Raw genomic sequence first — 11,998 nt, 5'->3', positions numbered from 1 at the left:
TATAAATGCGAAAGTAACTCTGTCTGTCTGTCTGTTACTCAATCACGCCTAAACTACTGAACCAATTTTCATGAAATTTGGTACGGAAATATTTTGATACCCGAGAAAGGACATAGGCTACTTTTTATCCCGGGAAAATGACGCAATCCCGGAAATCCCACGGGAACGGGAACTATGCGGGTTTTTCTTTGACTGCGCGGGCGAAGCCGCGGGCGGAAACCTAGTAATTTATAATTCAATAATTATAACATTACTAACACACAAATTCATTACATGGATACTTAAAAAATAAAGACACACACAAGAGAAAAAAATTCCACAATCATATTTTTTATTAAAAAAAATATAAAAACGGCAACACCATACCTCAGTCTCCAACTCCGTAGCGCACGTATTATCAACCAACGTTTCAGCACTACACGATCTATACGTCAATCTGTCCACGGCCCATAGAGCGAGTGTGTTCGGCCAGTTCGTGCCCAAATTGGACACAGTGTTCAGTAGTGTCATGTATGTACCGCCTACAAGCGGGTCAGATACTTTGGCGAAGAACGCCATTACGGCAACGAACATGCAGTATAGGCATGTCTGGAATATGTTAAAATGGTTAGGTTACACTTATCAAGACAGATATCTATTTATTTATTTATTTAATTTATGGAAGACACAACAATAAATAGACATTACATTTTATATAGGAAGACATTATCTAATTGATTGTATCTTATGTATTTATCAATTATATGTGTACACAACATTCGCGTTGATAACACTTATACAATTAATATGTTTTTTGTATTTAAAGTTTTATTAATGCGAATGTCTATTCAAAATCTATGTCAATTTCTAAACGAATCATTTAGATTTGGCAATTAGCAATAGGTTTCTTTGTTATCTGATTCAAGAAAATATTCAAACAATTCAAGATAACATTTTACTTTTAGTTTTACAGCATTAAATGCTTTATAAATGAGACATTTTAAAAGAATATAAAAAAAATAAAATCTCAAAACAGGTATTAAACAAAAATTTATGACCGAAACGCATAATGTTTAATCAAAGTTGAAGGAAAATTGGAAAATTGTTATATAAATGTTATTTAATCATATTCTGTCAACACAAAATTGCCTATTTTAACAGGAAAAATCAATATGTACCCACCTGATGGAACACATACAAGCACATAAGTATAAAGAGGTAGAAGTACGATGGTCCCGCGTTTCCGAGCAAGCTTGGTGTGAGTGCGACTAAAGCTGCGGCTAACGGTCCGACTAAAAGTCGCAGCGGAAACGCACGCAACCATAGCGAGAGCGGCTGTGGTCCAGTTGTGTGTTTGGCAAGGATCTGTGAATAGATGGATAATAATAATAACTTTTTATACTGATATTAAAAAAAATGCACAATACTGGTTTTTCTTGATGCATTAGTACAAAATGTACATAATATTAACTTTCTGATTTAGGGCGAACGTACACGGACCGCTTCAAGCAGTTATGACCGACGGCTTGAAGCTGCGACCGCGCGGTGAACTATGGACATTCATTCACCGCCGTACACGGACTGCTCGAGCCGTCGCGACCGCTTCAAGCCGTCGACTGCGCGGTTTGTAGCGACTGCTCGAGCAGTTAACGATCGACCGCTCGAGCAGTCCGTGTACGTCGCTCAGCCGTTCACTGCTCGAGCCGCCCGTGTACGGCCGCTCTTAGAATATTGGTAAGAATTGATTATGAATATTGAAAAAACACAAATCAATAAAAATGTTCACATATGAGGAGATAAATAGAATTATTATTTTTAGCAAATACATGTTACGTTTTGTGTGTGTATTTTTTATAATTTTATGTTGAACATAATTTGATTAATTAAAGGTTTTTTTTTTAATTCAGCATAATCTTCCATACATACCACTGGCATGATAATTTGTACAGGAACTAAAGGAACGGCCAATAAGGCGAGATCTTCGCGTGGAACACCAGCTTCCACCAGTTTCAAACCAGACACCGCGTCACTTGCGCAGAATCCAAGCTGAAATTTATAATTGCATGTGTAAATGTTTCGATTTTATTGGTCATTATTTAAAATTTATCCTTCATAAAATAGACTTTGGAATTCACTTTATTTGTTATTAAACATGAATAGGTAAAACAAATTGATTAAATGTTTAGGTAATAAAAAATTTATCAGTCATGATTCATTGGCATAAAATTCTGGTAGTGTATTATTTTTACAGTACCAATTAATTATTATTTTTTCGATTTATTACTTTTTACTTGCATGAATTTTCTGTACAATTTTACAAAAACTTATACTTGATTTTATTTCAAATAACATATTAATTCGTAAAAAAATATAACTGGCTAATTATAGCTTTCATTTCTTAATATCATTTTAATTGTTAGCTAGTTTAAATGATTTTTTCTTATAACACCCTTAATTAATGGACAACTTAATAAACTGTTATATAGACCATTATTCTACAAAAAAATTTAATTTTGATCTAATTAAAAAGTATTGAACAATTATTTACTTACTTTAGCTGTAAACAGAACCAGCGCTAACGTCCTGACCGCAGGCAATTTGACGATAGTATACAATTGTTGGTATGCATTAACAATATCCTTTACACCTTTCCCCTCATCATCGTTAGAGCTTTCAGTATCATTCTTCTCATGTTTCAATAGTGCTATAAGCGTTGTAGTTGCGATAAACACCCAGCCCCAAAATAGTAAGAAGCCAGCTAACGTAACGATACCAGTGTCTTCTGGTTCATATCTTAAATACTTGTTGCAAAAGTATGGTGACTCTAGAGCGAGAAACAACACATAACCGAGGAAGAAACCTGCTGTTTGTCCCACTGTATTGCAAGTTGATGCGTGTCCTACGTTACACCTGAAAATTTAATATAAAGCATTTTTAATTGATGATTTTGGGAAATATGGCTCACTAAAAGTGCTATTTTAATTATTATGGTATTAAGTTTTTTTAACTAGAAATTTTTTCATTCTTAAAAAAAGATGTTAGAACTTGTAATGATGGAAAAAGCATTTTACATCTAAGGCTTAGATTATCAAACAATAAATTTGAAAATTTAATTTTGATATAAATTAATAAATAAAAATTGATGATAAAATATATTAACCTATTACCTTTTCAGCATAGTCAAAGCCCACCCATCAACAGCAATATCTTGTGTTGCCGCAAGAAAGTTCAAAAATAAAAATGATATAGTCAACAAAGTCATTGTTGGAGCTTTTTCTTCCGAGCCAAGCCAATCTGTGATATTACTTGACATTATTATCATCACAATTCCAATCAAATATTGTATAGGTACCAGCCAAGTTTTTCTCCTCCCAAACTTGGGTAAGAAAAGAGCATCCACTATAGGCGCCCATAATAATTTTACGCTAAATGGCCAATTTACAAAACTGAACTCGGCCTGAAAAAAAAAGACAATTGATAAGACTTGTGTGTGCATAGTAATTAGAAGTGGTAGTAGACATTTTCCAAGAGCAATGTTTAGTAATTGATTTTTAAATATAGTTGAATTTTCAGTATGATATGAATTTTTAAGTCTTCTGAAAAAAACTATAGTGAATGTATATTGTATATGCAGAATAAGATAAGAATTTATTAATTATATCCAGTTTAATTCAACATTAATGATAATAATATAAAAACTAAATAAAAGAAAACAATCATAACAGAAACTTACTTGTTGAGTGTAAGTTATACCTCGATTTTGTAATAACATAGGTATTGCTCCAGCTAGACCTAACGGAATACCCTGTAGTGCATATAAGAATAATAATACTGCTATGTTCCATTCATCTCCTTTAATATTACTTCTTTCGTTATTTATATTGGAATCTCCATTTTCAAGTAATTGCTCTTTTTCAACTGTTTTCTTTCTGTTTGTCACCGACATTATTGAGCCGATTATCGACTGAAAAATAAAAATTTATAGGTATAAAATAATATGTAATAACTACATATTATTAAAAAAATTGGTATTTCTTTAGAAATTTGCGGCACGAATTAAGGGGGGGAGGGGAGGGAAAGAGAGGGGGGAGGTATGGGGAGACCCCCTATAAAGTGGGGGGGTGCGGAAACCCCCCCTTCTATTTATTTTTTATTTTTTTTGAGATTATATTTATACTAGCTTTCCGCCCGCGGCTTCGCCCGCTTCGTCTAAAACATAATAGATTATATACTAAAACCTTCCTCTTGAATCACTCTATCTATAAAAAAAAACCGCATCAAAATCCGTTGCATAGTTTTAAAGATTTAAGCATACATAGGGACAGAGATAGCGACTTTGTTTTATACCATGTCGGAGGCGCGGAGGAGCGTGGCGCCCGCGTGTGCTGAGGAGCAGGCAGAGTCAAGCGAGCCATAGTGGCTGAGGCTGGTCGCCAAAGGCGACCAAAAAGCCGAAGCTACGAAGGCGAGTGAAGACGTGGGCGCCACGCTCCTCCGCGCCTCCGACTTTTTTAATACACTCTATTGTATGACAGACAAGTACCACGTGGAATCGGGGTGGACCACAGACATGTATATTTAAGTAGACAACGCAAGTACCGCGATCTGTATGAAAACCAAGCGTGTCATATTTTTTGTACTGACCTTGACGCGTTATGACGTCACGAGCGCTTTTTAGTGATGTTAATTTCATTTTACGCTAAATCGATTAGGCCGCCACTCGCGCGGCGATTCTAGTATCGTCCTATCCCATCGAAGTAAATCGAAAGAAATCAGATCAAACTAGATCTATGTCTAAGAGGTAGTCAAATAAATGAATCGTAATCGATTACTAAATCGATTCAAGACAGAAAAATGATAATTACCATAGACAGAGGGATGATAAAATAAAGTTATAAACCTTTTAATATTCTAACAAGTAAACTAATGTGTTTTAGCTTTTTCTTACATATGCCCATTGAGTTACCATGTACTACGTACTAGAGAGGCCATCGAAAGAAAGTAATGAAACTGTCAATCAATCAATCTTTATGTCCCGTTGCATCGATCCATTTTCCTTTTATGTTCGGGTTACTTGGAAAACTGAAAAAACAAACATAGTCTAAGCAATAAGGAGTTTTCTTAAAAAACTCCCAAGATGACACTTTAACTAATGGCGTCCATGTCGTAATATTTATTTTTAGTACCTTTGTATTAAAATACTTAAAAGTTCTAGGTCAAGTCGTATTAAATGACAAAAAAAATCTATGCCTTTTTTTCTGAAAAATTGCTCCTACAAATTATCATTTTTCTGTTCGATTATAAAATCGATTAGAATCGAGAACTGTTGCATCAAATGAACATCACTAACCACAAAATTGGACAGAAAAATGAGAACAGAAAAATGAGAAGACGCTATTCATTGCTTGTTATCATACGACGCGATCTTTACCGTGCCAAGTAAAAGCCGCAATGTATTCCGAATCATTTCGTATGATTTGGTATCCGTGTTTGTCACGATCGTTTTCCACAAATATTCTTTATTTGATTTTAAAATAAATAGTGCATATTCTGATTAGAAAATTACTTACCGGTGGAAGGAAACATCTCTGCTAACTTGGCCACTCACAGCTGTGGAGTTTCTACAGTTTATAACGGCGCAATTCGGCATTTTACTTTATTCAGCTTCACGTCTTTCCTTGGCGAACTGCAAGCGCGGACTGAGTGTAGGCCAGCGTCAAGTGTTTCAATAACGTAGTTTGGACACGGGAAGTACATACACTCGCTTAGTCTATCTTGATACATGTCCGTGGGGTGGACAGATTCGGTTCTGTGATTAACAATTTGTGTGCAATATACATACAATAAAAACATTTTTTTAAATATGTAATAATTTATTCAAATCTTGTATATTTATTTATATTTATTTAACAATTTTATGTACCATTACAAATTTTACAATCATATAATATTTACAAAAAAAAGAAAACATTCACAGCACATAAGGCAACCTTATCGCTTATCAGCGATCTCTTCCAGGCTGCCCAAGGTAAAGGATAAAGATTGATATTAAATGGGTACACGGGTGGCAATGAAAATAAAGATAAAAGAGAGTAAATAAAATACATATTATATGAATAATAAAAGAAGATATAATACATACTATTATTTAGAAGGAAAAGCTAAATCAGATAAATGTTTATTTAAAAGAGTTTTAAAGGAACTTTTCGAGGAAGCTCGTCTTACAGCTATAGGCAAAGAATTCCAAAGTCTGATAGCGGTTATTACAAAGGATTTACCAAGGAAACTAGTGTGGTGAGAAGGAAAGCTAAGGAGAAGGTTATCAGCGGAACGAAGAGTATAAACACCTGAATCTAGGAAATTAAATTGTTTTTTTAAATAGGAGGGAGAATTGGGATCAAAGAGGATGGAAAATAACAACTTCAACGCATTTGCATTCCGGCGAAGTCTTATAGGAAGCCACTTGAGTTTATTACGAAACTGGGAAACGTGGTCATATTTACGAAGACCGTAAACAAAACGAATGCAGAAATTTTGGAGACGCTCAAGTGTATTTAAATGCTCTTCACTAAGATCAGTGGTACAGGCGTCAGCATAATCAAGGAGCGGAAGAAGTAGGGATTTAGCTAACATAATTTTGGTAGAAATTGGTAAGAAATGCCGTAAACGTCTTAGAGAACTAGCCGCTGCGTAGAGTTTGCGACTTGTCTCTTTTACGTGGTACGACCAAGACAGAGTCGTGTCAAAGTGAACCCCCAGGTTTTTGACAGATTTTTGAAATTCAATGACGGAGCCATCTATATAAACTTTGGGGATGTATGTCCAGTCAATCCGCGAGATTAAATAGGGGCTACCAATGATTATGACTTGGCTTTTGCTTGGGTTAATATTCAGACCGTACCTCTGACTCCAATTCAAAATTCTCTCCAAATCGGTGTTCGTGTTTAAGATTGCGGAGGATAGGTTCTCGAGGGTAGACTGGGTGTATATCTGGAGATCGTCAGCATACATGTGATAGAGAGAAGATAAATTATTAGTTATGGAATTAATAAAAATAGCAAATAGGAGAGGGGACAAAACGCCACCTTGCGGAACGCCTGCAACAACATCACACCAGGACGATGACTTATCCTCCAATAATACATGTGTACATGTATACATGTTTGATACAATTTACAATGGCAATGAATGGATCAATTTTATTTTTTCCACTGAGCGTCTCCACATTTTCTATAATATTATCACCGAAGTTTGCTGGGTGGTTATAATTATCTTTTTTAAAAAATCTTTTTACATCATGCCACTGGGACTCAAATGGGTCAGGGGCAACAAATGGGTTGTCTGGGTCTGAGTGATTAACTTTTTTATGAACATATCCATATCCCCAAACAATCATATGCTCACCAATAATCCATATGAATTGTTGTCCACTCAGCAACATGCTTTTGAATGAACTATGGTTTTTAATATTATGTACATTAAGACATTTGTTATCTCTTTCAAACACAATTCTTGTAGTTTTGTCAATGTAACTCAAACAATTTTGAACATAATCTCGAAAATTAAAAAAAAAGATTTCTCTGTAATTACACGTTTCCTCACGAAAAGCCGCTAATGTATGTTTCGGGGCATCATTATCGATCGATAAAAATTAAAATCGCGCCGAAATTCGTGCCGCACGTTTCTAAAGTCAACCCAAAAAATTGGCGAAATATTTCCTTATGTTGTGATCTTTTCCAATACATAACTTATTAACCAACCTTAATTTTTAAAACTGTACTTATTCTCAACAGATAATGATTGGAAACACGATTTTCTTCATAAACTCAATAAAGTGGTGACACTCGTACGGAAATTATTATTTGCCACTCACGAAAGAACACGTAGACATAGAAAAACGTTTAACGTGCTGATGTTCAATTATTGTCACGATACAGGTGGACAGAATAGTAATATCGAACCATCAAACAAAGTGTATTCAATAAAAGTAATTAATAAAAACTAGAAATCCCACATCCCAGACACTAGTGAGCTGTCTGATCTTTCTGTTTCTGTCATTGTCATCACTCATCACACCAATCATGTCATTGTCAACACCACGTCAACACATATAATGTCACTTTCATCTCGTTGAATCTGCTATTTGAGTTAATGACTAGCGCGTTCATTGAATGACGATTTACGACTAACGATTTCGTAACGTCCACAAGAAGACTGTTATGAGTAGACGTTGCTCCGCGTAAAAAAGCTACAAAATATGATAAATATTCAAAATAAAGATCCATCTCGTCGTGTAACCCTGCTTTATTTACATCGTCTGATGTGTCTGTTACATGTCTGACAAATAACATGTTAAAATTTTTATTCTGTTTCAGTTGTCACTTGTGACATTAGACATCTGTGTTTAGACCAAAATAATTGTAAACACAGAAAATTTGGTAGAAATTATGAACTTACTATTTGAATTCAGGAATTAAAATCCAATTAAACTCTTACTTCGCATCCATCATATTATATTTTAAATACTTATCCGGCTTTTTATACTTTAATTCCTACACAACTTTGGTATCGTTGGTTATTATTATGACTATTACCTTGTACGAATAGCGATATCAAAAACTATATAAATATGGTTCGTAAGTGTTTTTTGCGCTGTGTCTTGGATTCGCATGCGCCTATATCTTTACCACATAAGGTTGAGACAGTACTGGGACGTAGCAAATTAACTAAGATAAAAGATCTGGCTTGCTCTCGACAACAACGTAAGTAATAAAAATAAACATGTATGGCTAAACACTACATTACAATACAAATTATTAAAATTCTTGAATTACATAATATAAAACATTTCGTCTATTTTGTTTATGCAATATTTCCTATTGGAATTGAACACAGAATTGCTTTTCAGTTAGTCTAAAGGCTGATTGTGATGAATGTTTGGTTGAAGTGAAGCAAATAGGAATAAATCCGTCAGGTTTAGACGGTTTCGCATTGAAGAAGGATGGCGTGTATAAAATTAAACATGGTAGTAAAATAGAAATATTAGTAAACCAGTATTTTCATGTAATTGAGTTTGACCCACCTCCTGATGATTATGAAAAACCAAAATTAGGTGTAAAACGTAAATCGAGTGAGACGCCGGAACAAAAACGAAAACTTATAAAAACAGACGCAGATAACATGGAGGTAAAAGAATGTATGGAAAGTTTTTGGGAAGATGTAGACAAGGGTGAAGTTTACATCTATACATCAGAAGGTGTGAAATCAAGTGCCAAAATAGCTGCATTTGATATGGATGGAACTTTGATAAAGACCAAGTCAGGGAAAGTATATCCAGTGGACACAAATGATTGGCAGATAAATTTTCCTTGTGTGCCACAGAAATTGGCAGAAAAACATAAAGATGGTTACAAAATTGTGCTGATGAGTAACCAGTCCCCTATTGGTAGTGGTAGAGTGAAAATAGAGGATTTCAAAAAGAAGATTGAGGGTGTGGTTGCTAAATTAGATGTCCCTGCTCAAGTTTTCATTGCTACAGGGAAGGGATTCTTTAGAAAACCAGCTACTGGCATGTGGGATGTACTTGCTGAGCAGGTATTGTGAAAAATTAATTCAATTTGTTTACTTACATGTATTGTGAATCATACGACCAATCATTTGGCAAAGCTTTAATAAGATGAAACAAATTTCTATGAGTCATTTTATTTTATTATTTAAATAAAATTATTTTTGAATTTGGTGAATAAAAAATCTAGGCACATAACAAAAACCATATTTTTTCTATAAATTCTTTCTCTATTTAACATTTCTTATTTCAGAAAAATGATAATATACCAATTGATATGCAAGCAAGTTTCTACTGTGGTGATGCAGCTGGCAGGAATGCCAACTGGGCACCAGGCAAGAAGAAAGATCACTCCATGGCTGATATCCTTTTGGCAGAGAACCTCGGCCTCAAGTTCTTTACGCCTGAACAATTCTTCTTAGGCCACTCTATAGCTAATGTGCCTATGAGTCGGCCGGAATTCATCCCGAAAGATGTGAAATCTGAACCTTTTAATGAAAAATTGATTAGTTCCGAACAAGAGGTAAATATTGTTGTTTTTTAAATCTGTGGGGACTTAAAAATAATCGTTTGATAGAGTGGACTCCTGTTAGTTATGTTTAACCTGTAATTATGGTGTATGCTGTATACTAAACCCATATTTTTACACAGAAAAACATAATCCAAATTAAGCCATATTCAGGATATTATAGGAGCTAATATATTTATTATTCAATTTCAGCTACTTGTGATGGTGGGATACCCAGGGAGTGGTAAATCGTTTATAGCCAAACAAATTGAGAAGAAATCAAACAACAAGTATGTCACTGTATGCAGAGATGTCCTTGGTTCTTGGCAGAAATGTTCTGCTGAAGCGTCAAAGTATTTGCAGGTAAATATAATGTGAACTAAATAGTAAAATGAGTGCAATTATTGAAAAAAAGAGGTAGATACTTAAAGATCTGGGAGATTTATATATGTATCTAGGAGATTGAGATGTGATGTGTGAAGATAAAAAAAAATGTCTACTTTTTCAAAATCTTATTTAACCTTATTAAAAATAAATTTCATCAAAATCGCGAAAGTAGTTTTAGACAGTGCGCGCACGAGCAACTTTGTCTCCGCAACTTTTTTGTCTCCGCAACTATTTTGTCTCTCCCACCCATGGGCTAGTATGAAAGTGCGCGCACGTAGCGACGCAACTCCCCATACAAATTGATGGGAGAGACAAAATAGTTGCGGAGACAAAGTTGCTCGTGCGCGCTGGCTCTTAGATTCAAAACAAAACAAGCGCCCTTAAATAACATTAGAATTTATTCAACGTATTTGTGTACTTATTATAGATCAAATTAATTTATAATTTTCAGCAAGGCAAAAGCGTGATAGTAGACAGTACAAACCCCGACTTGGAATCGCGAAGTCGCTGGACGGCGCTCGCCAAAGAGCAACGGGTGCAATGTAGATGTGCCAAGATGACAACGAGCAAGGCACACGCACAACATAATAATAAGTTTAGAGAAATATTGAAGACCAAACATTTGCCTGTGAATGATATCGTCTTTAATACTTTTAAGTGAGTATTATGACTTAATAGTATACTTATCGGTTCTTCTATTCATGTTTATTCTAAAAGAAACTCTTGGAAATCAAAATGACTAGGTTCGAACCCAACGAAGTTTGTCCTGAATTTTTATTAATTTTCCATATAATATGGTGTATGGGCGTATTCAGAAAGAAAGCTTGAAACTTATAAGCGCTTATCGGCGCTTGTCATGTTCATATATTTTCCTGCGCGGGTTACCAGCGCTGACAAGCGCCGATAAGCGCTTATAAGTTTCAAGCTTTCTTTCTGAATACGCCCTATGGAATCATCAATCAAACTGATAAAAATCTGCCACAAACACAGAATAACATAAAACATTAGGTACTTTATTACAAAGATTATATTTTTGCAGTTCTCAATTTAATCTTAATTTTATAGAAGAATAAAGTATGTACTTTAATTTATTATTTTTTGTTGCAGAAGCAAATTTGTTGAACCAACAGTAAAAGAGGGCTTCAAGGAAGTACTAGAAGTGAAATTCAATCCCATTTTCGAAGATGAACCGGCTGAAAAACTGTATAGAATGTTTTTGTTAGAAAAATAAAATAATTTATCATGAATTGTGAAATAAAAGACATTTTTATTTAAATACAAACTGTTTTATTGCAAATTGGCAAATGACACGCACAAACAAATTGTTATTTGTATGAAACTGATTTCATATTATATTATGGTATTATTATTAATGGATTTTTAAGTTATTCACAAAGATATATTCAACAAATCCAATCAAATTTGATTCATAGATAGATAATAATAATAAATATTCTATCTCACTCTGACAACGGACGTTTCTGAGTGATAGAAAGAGACGTAACGTATCACGCGATTAAGCCTTTAAAAGATTCCGATGGGTTCTTACTTTGGCGAAT

The 11,998-nt window shown here is 34.4% G+C and overlaps 2 protein-coding genes across 3 annotated transcripts in view; one reads left to right on the top strand and one right to left on the bottom strand.

The window, feature by feature from the left end:
* LOC149483256 (acetyl-coenzyme A transporter 1) overlaps positions 1–8,036 on the bottom strand; it is a 130,893-nt gene extending 122,857 nt beyond the window's left edge. Inside the window, exons 1-7 of one of the 2 annotated variants that reach the window (XM_089702243.1) lie at positions 7,740–8,036; positions 3,713–3,943; positions 3,147–3,436; positions 2,532–2,889; positions 1,906–2,025; positions 1,162–1,344; positions 297–588 (exon numbers count right to left, since the gene is read on the bottom strand). In XM_089702243.1, coding sequence (XP_089558369.1) covers positions 297–588; positions 1,162–1,344; positions 1,906–2,025; positions 2,532–2,889; positions 3,147–3,436; positions 3,713–3,925 — 1,456 coding nt within the window. In that variant the 5' untranslated portion in view covers positions 3,926–3,943; positions 7,740–8,036. The remainder of the gene's footprint in view (positions 1–296; positions 589–1,161; positions 1,345–1,905; positions 2,026–2,531; positions 2,890–3,146; positions 3,437–3,712; positions 3,944–7,739) is intronic. The other variant, XM_089702242.1, reaches the window with a different exon arrangement.
* A 359-nt stretch (positions 8,037–8,395) lies between these two features.
* Positions 8,396–11,721, top strand: PNKP (Polynucleotide kinase 3'-phosphatase). Its single transcript, XM_089702239.1, has 6 exons — positions 8,396–8,741; positions 8,888–9,573; positions 9,798–10,067; positions 10,266–10,415; positions 10,891–11,096; positions 11,547–11,721. The coding sequence occupies exons 1-6, from the start codon at positions 8,609–8,611 to the stop codon at positions 11,668–11,670; spliced, it is 1,569 nt and encodes a 522-aa protein (XP_089558365.1). The 5' UTR covers positions 8,396–8,608; the 3' UTR covers positions 11,671–11,721.
* The last annotated feature ends 277 nt before the right edge of the window (positions 11,722–11,998 follow it).

Source organism: Colias philodice, chromosome 13 (genome assembly GCF_061535455.1).
Source record: "Colias philodice isolate Cphi_HAF_F1 chromosome 13, ilColPhil1 Martin Lab GWU primary, whole genome shotgun sequence".
NCBI classification, from domain to species: domain Eukaryota; kingdom Metazoa; phylum Arthropoda; class Insecta; order Lepidoptera; family Pieridae; genus Colias; species Colias philodice.
This window is presented reverse-complemented; position numbering and strand designations above follow the sequence as displayed.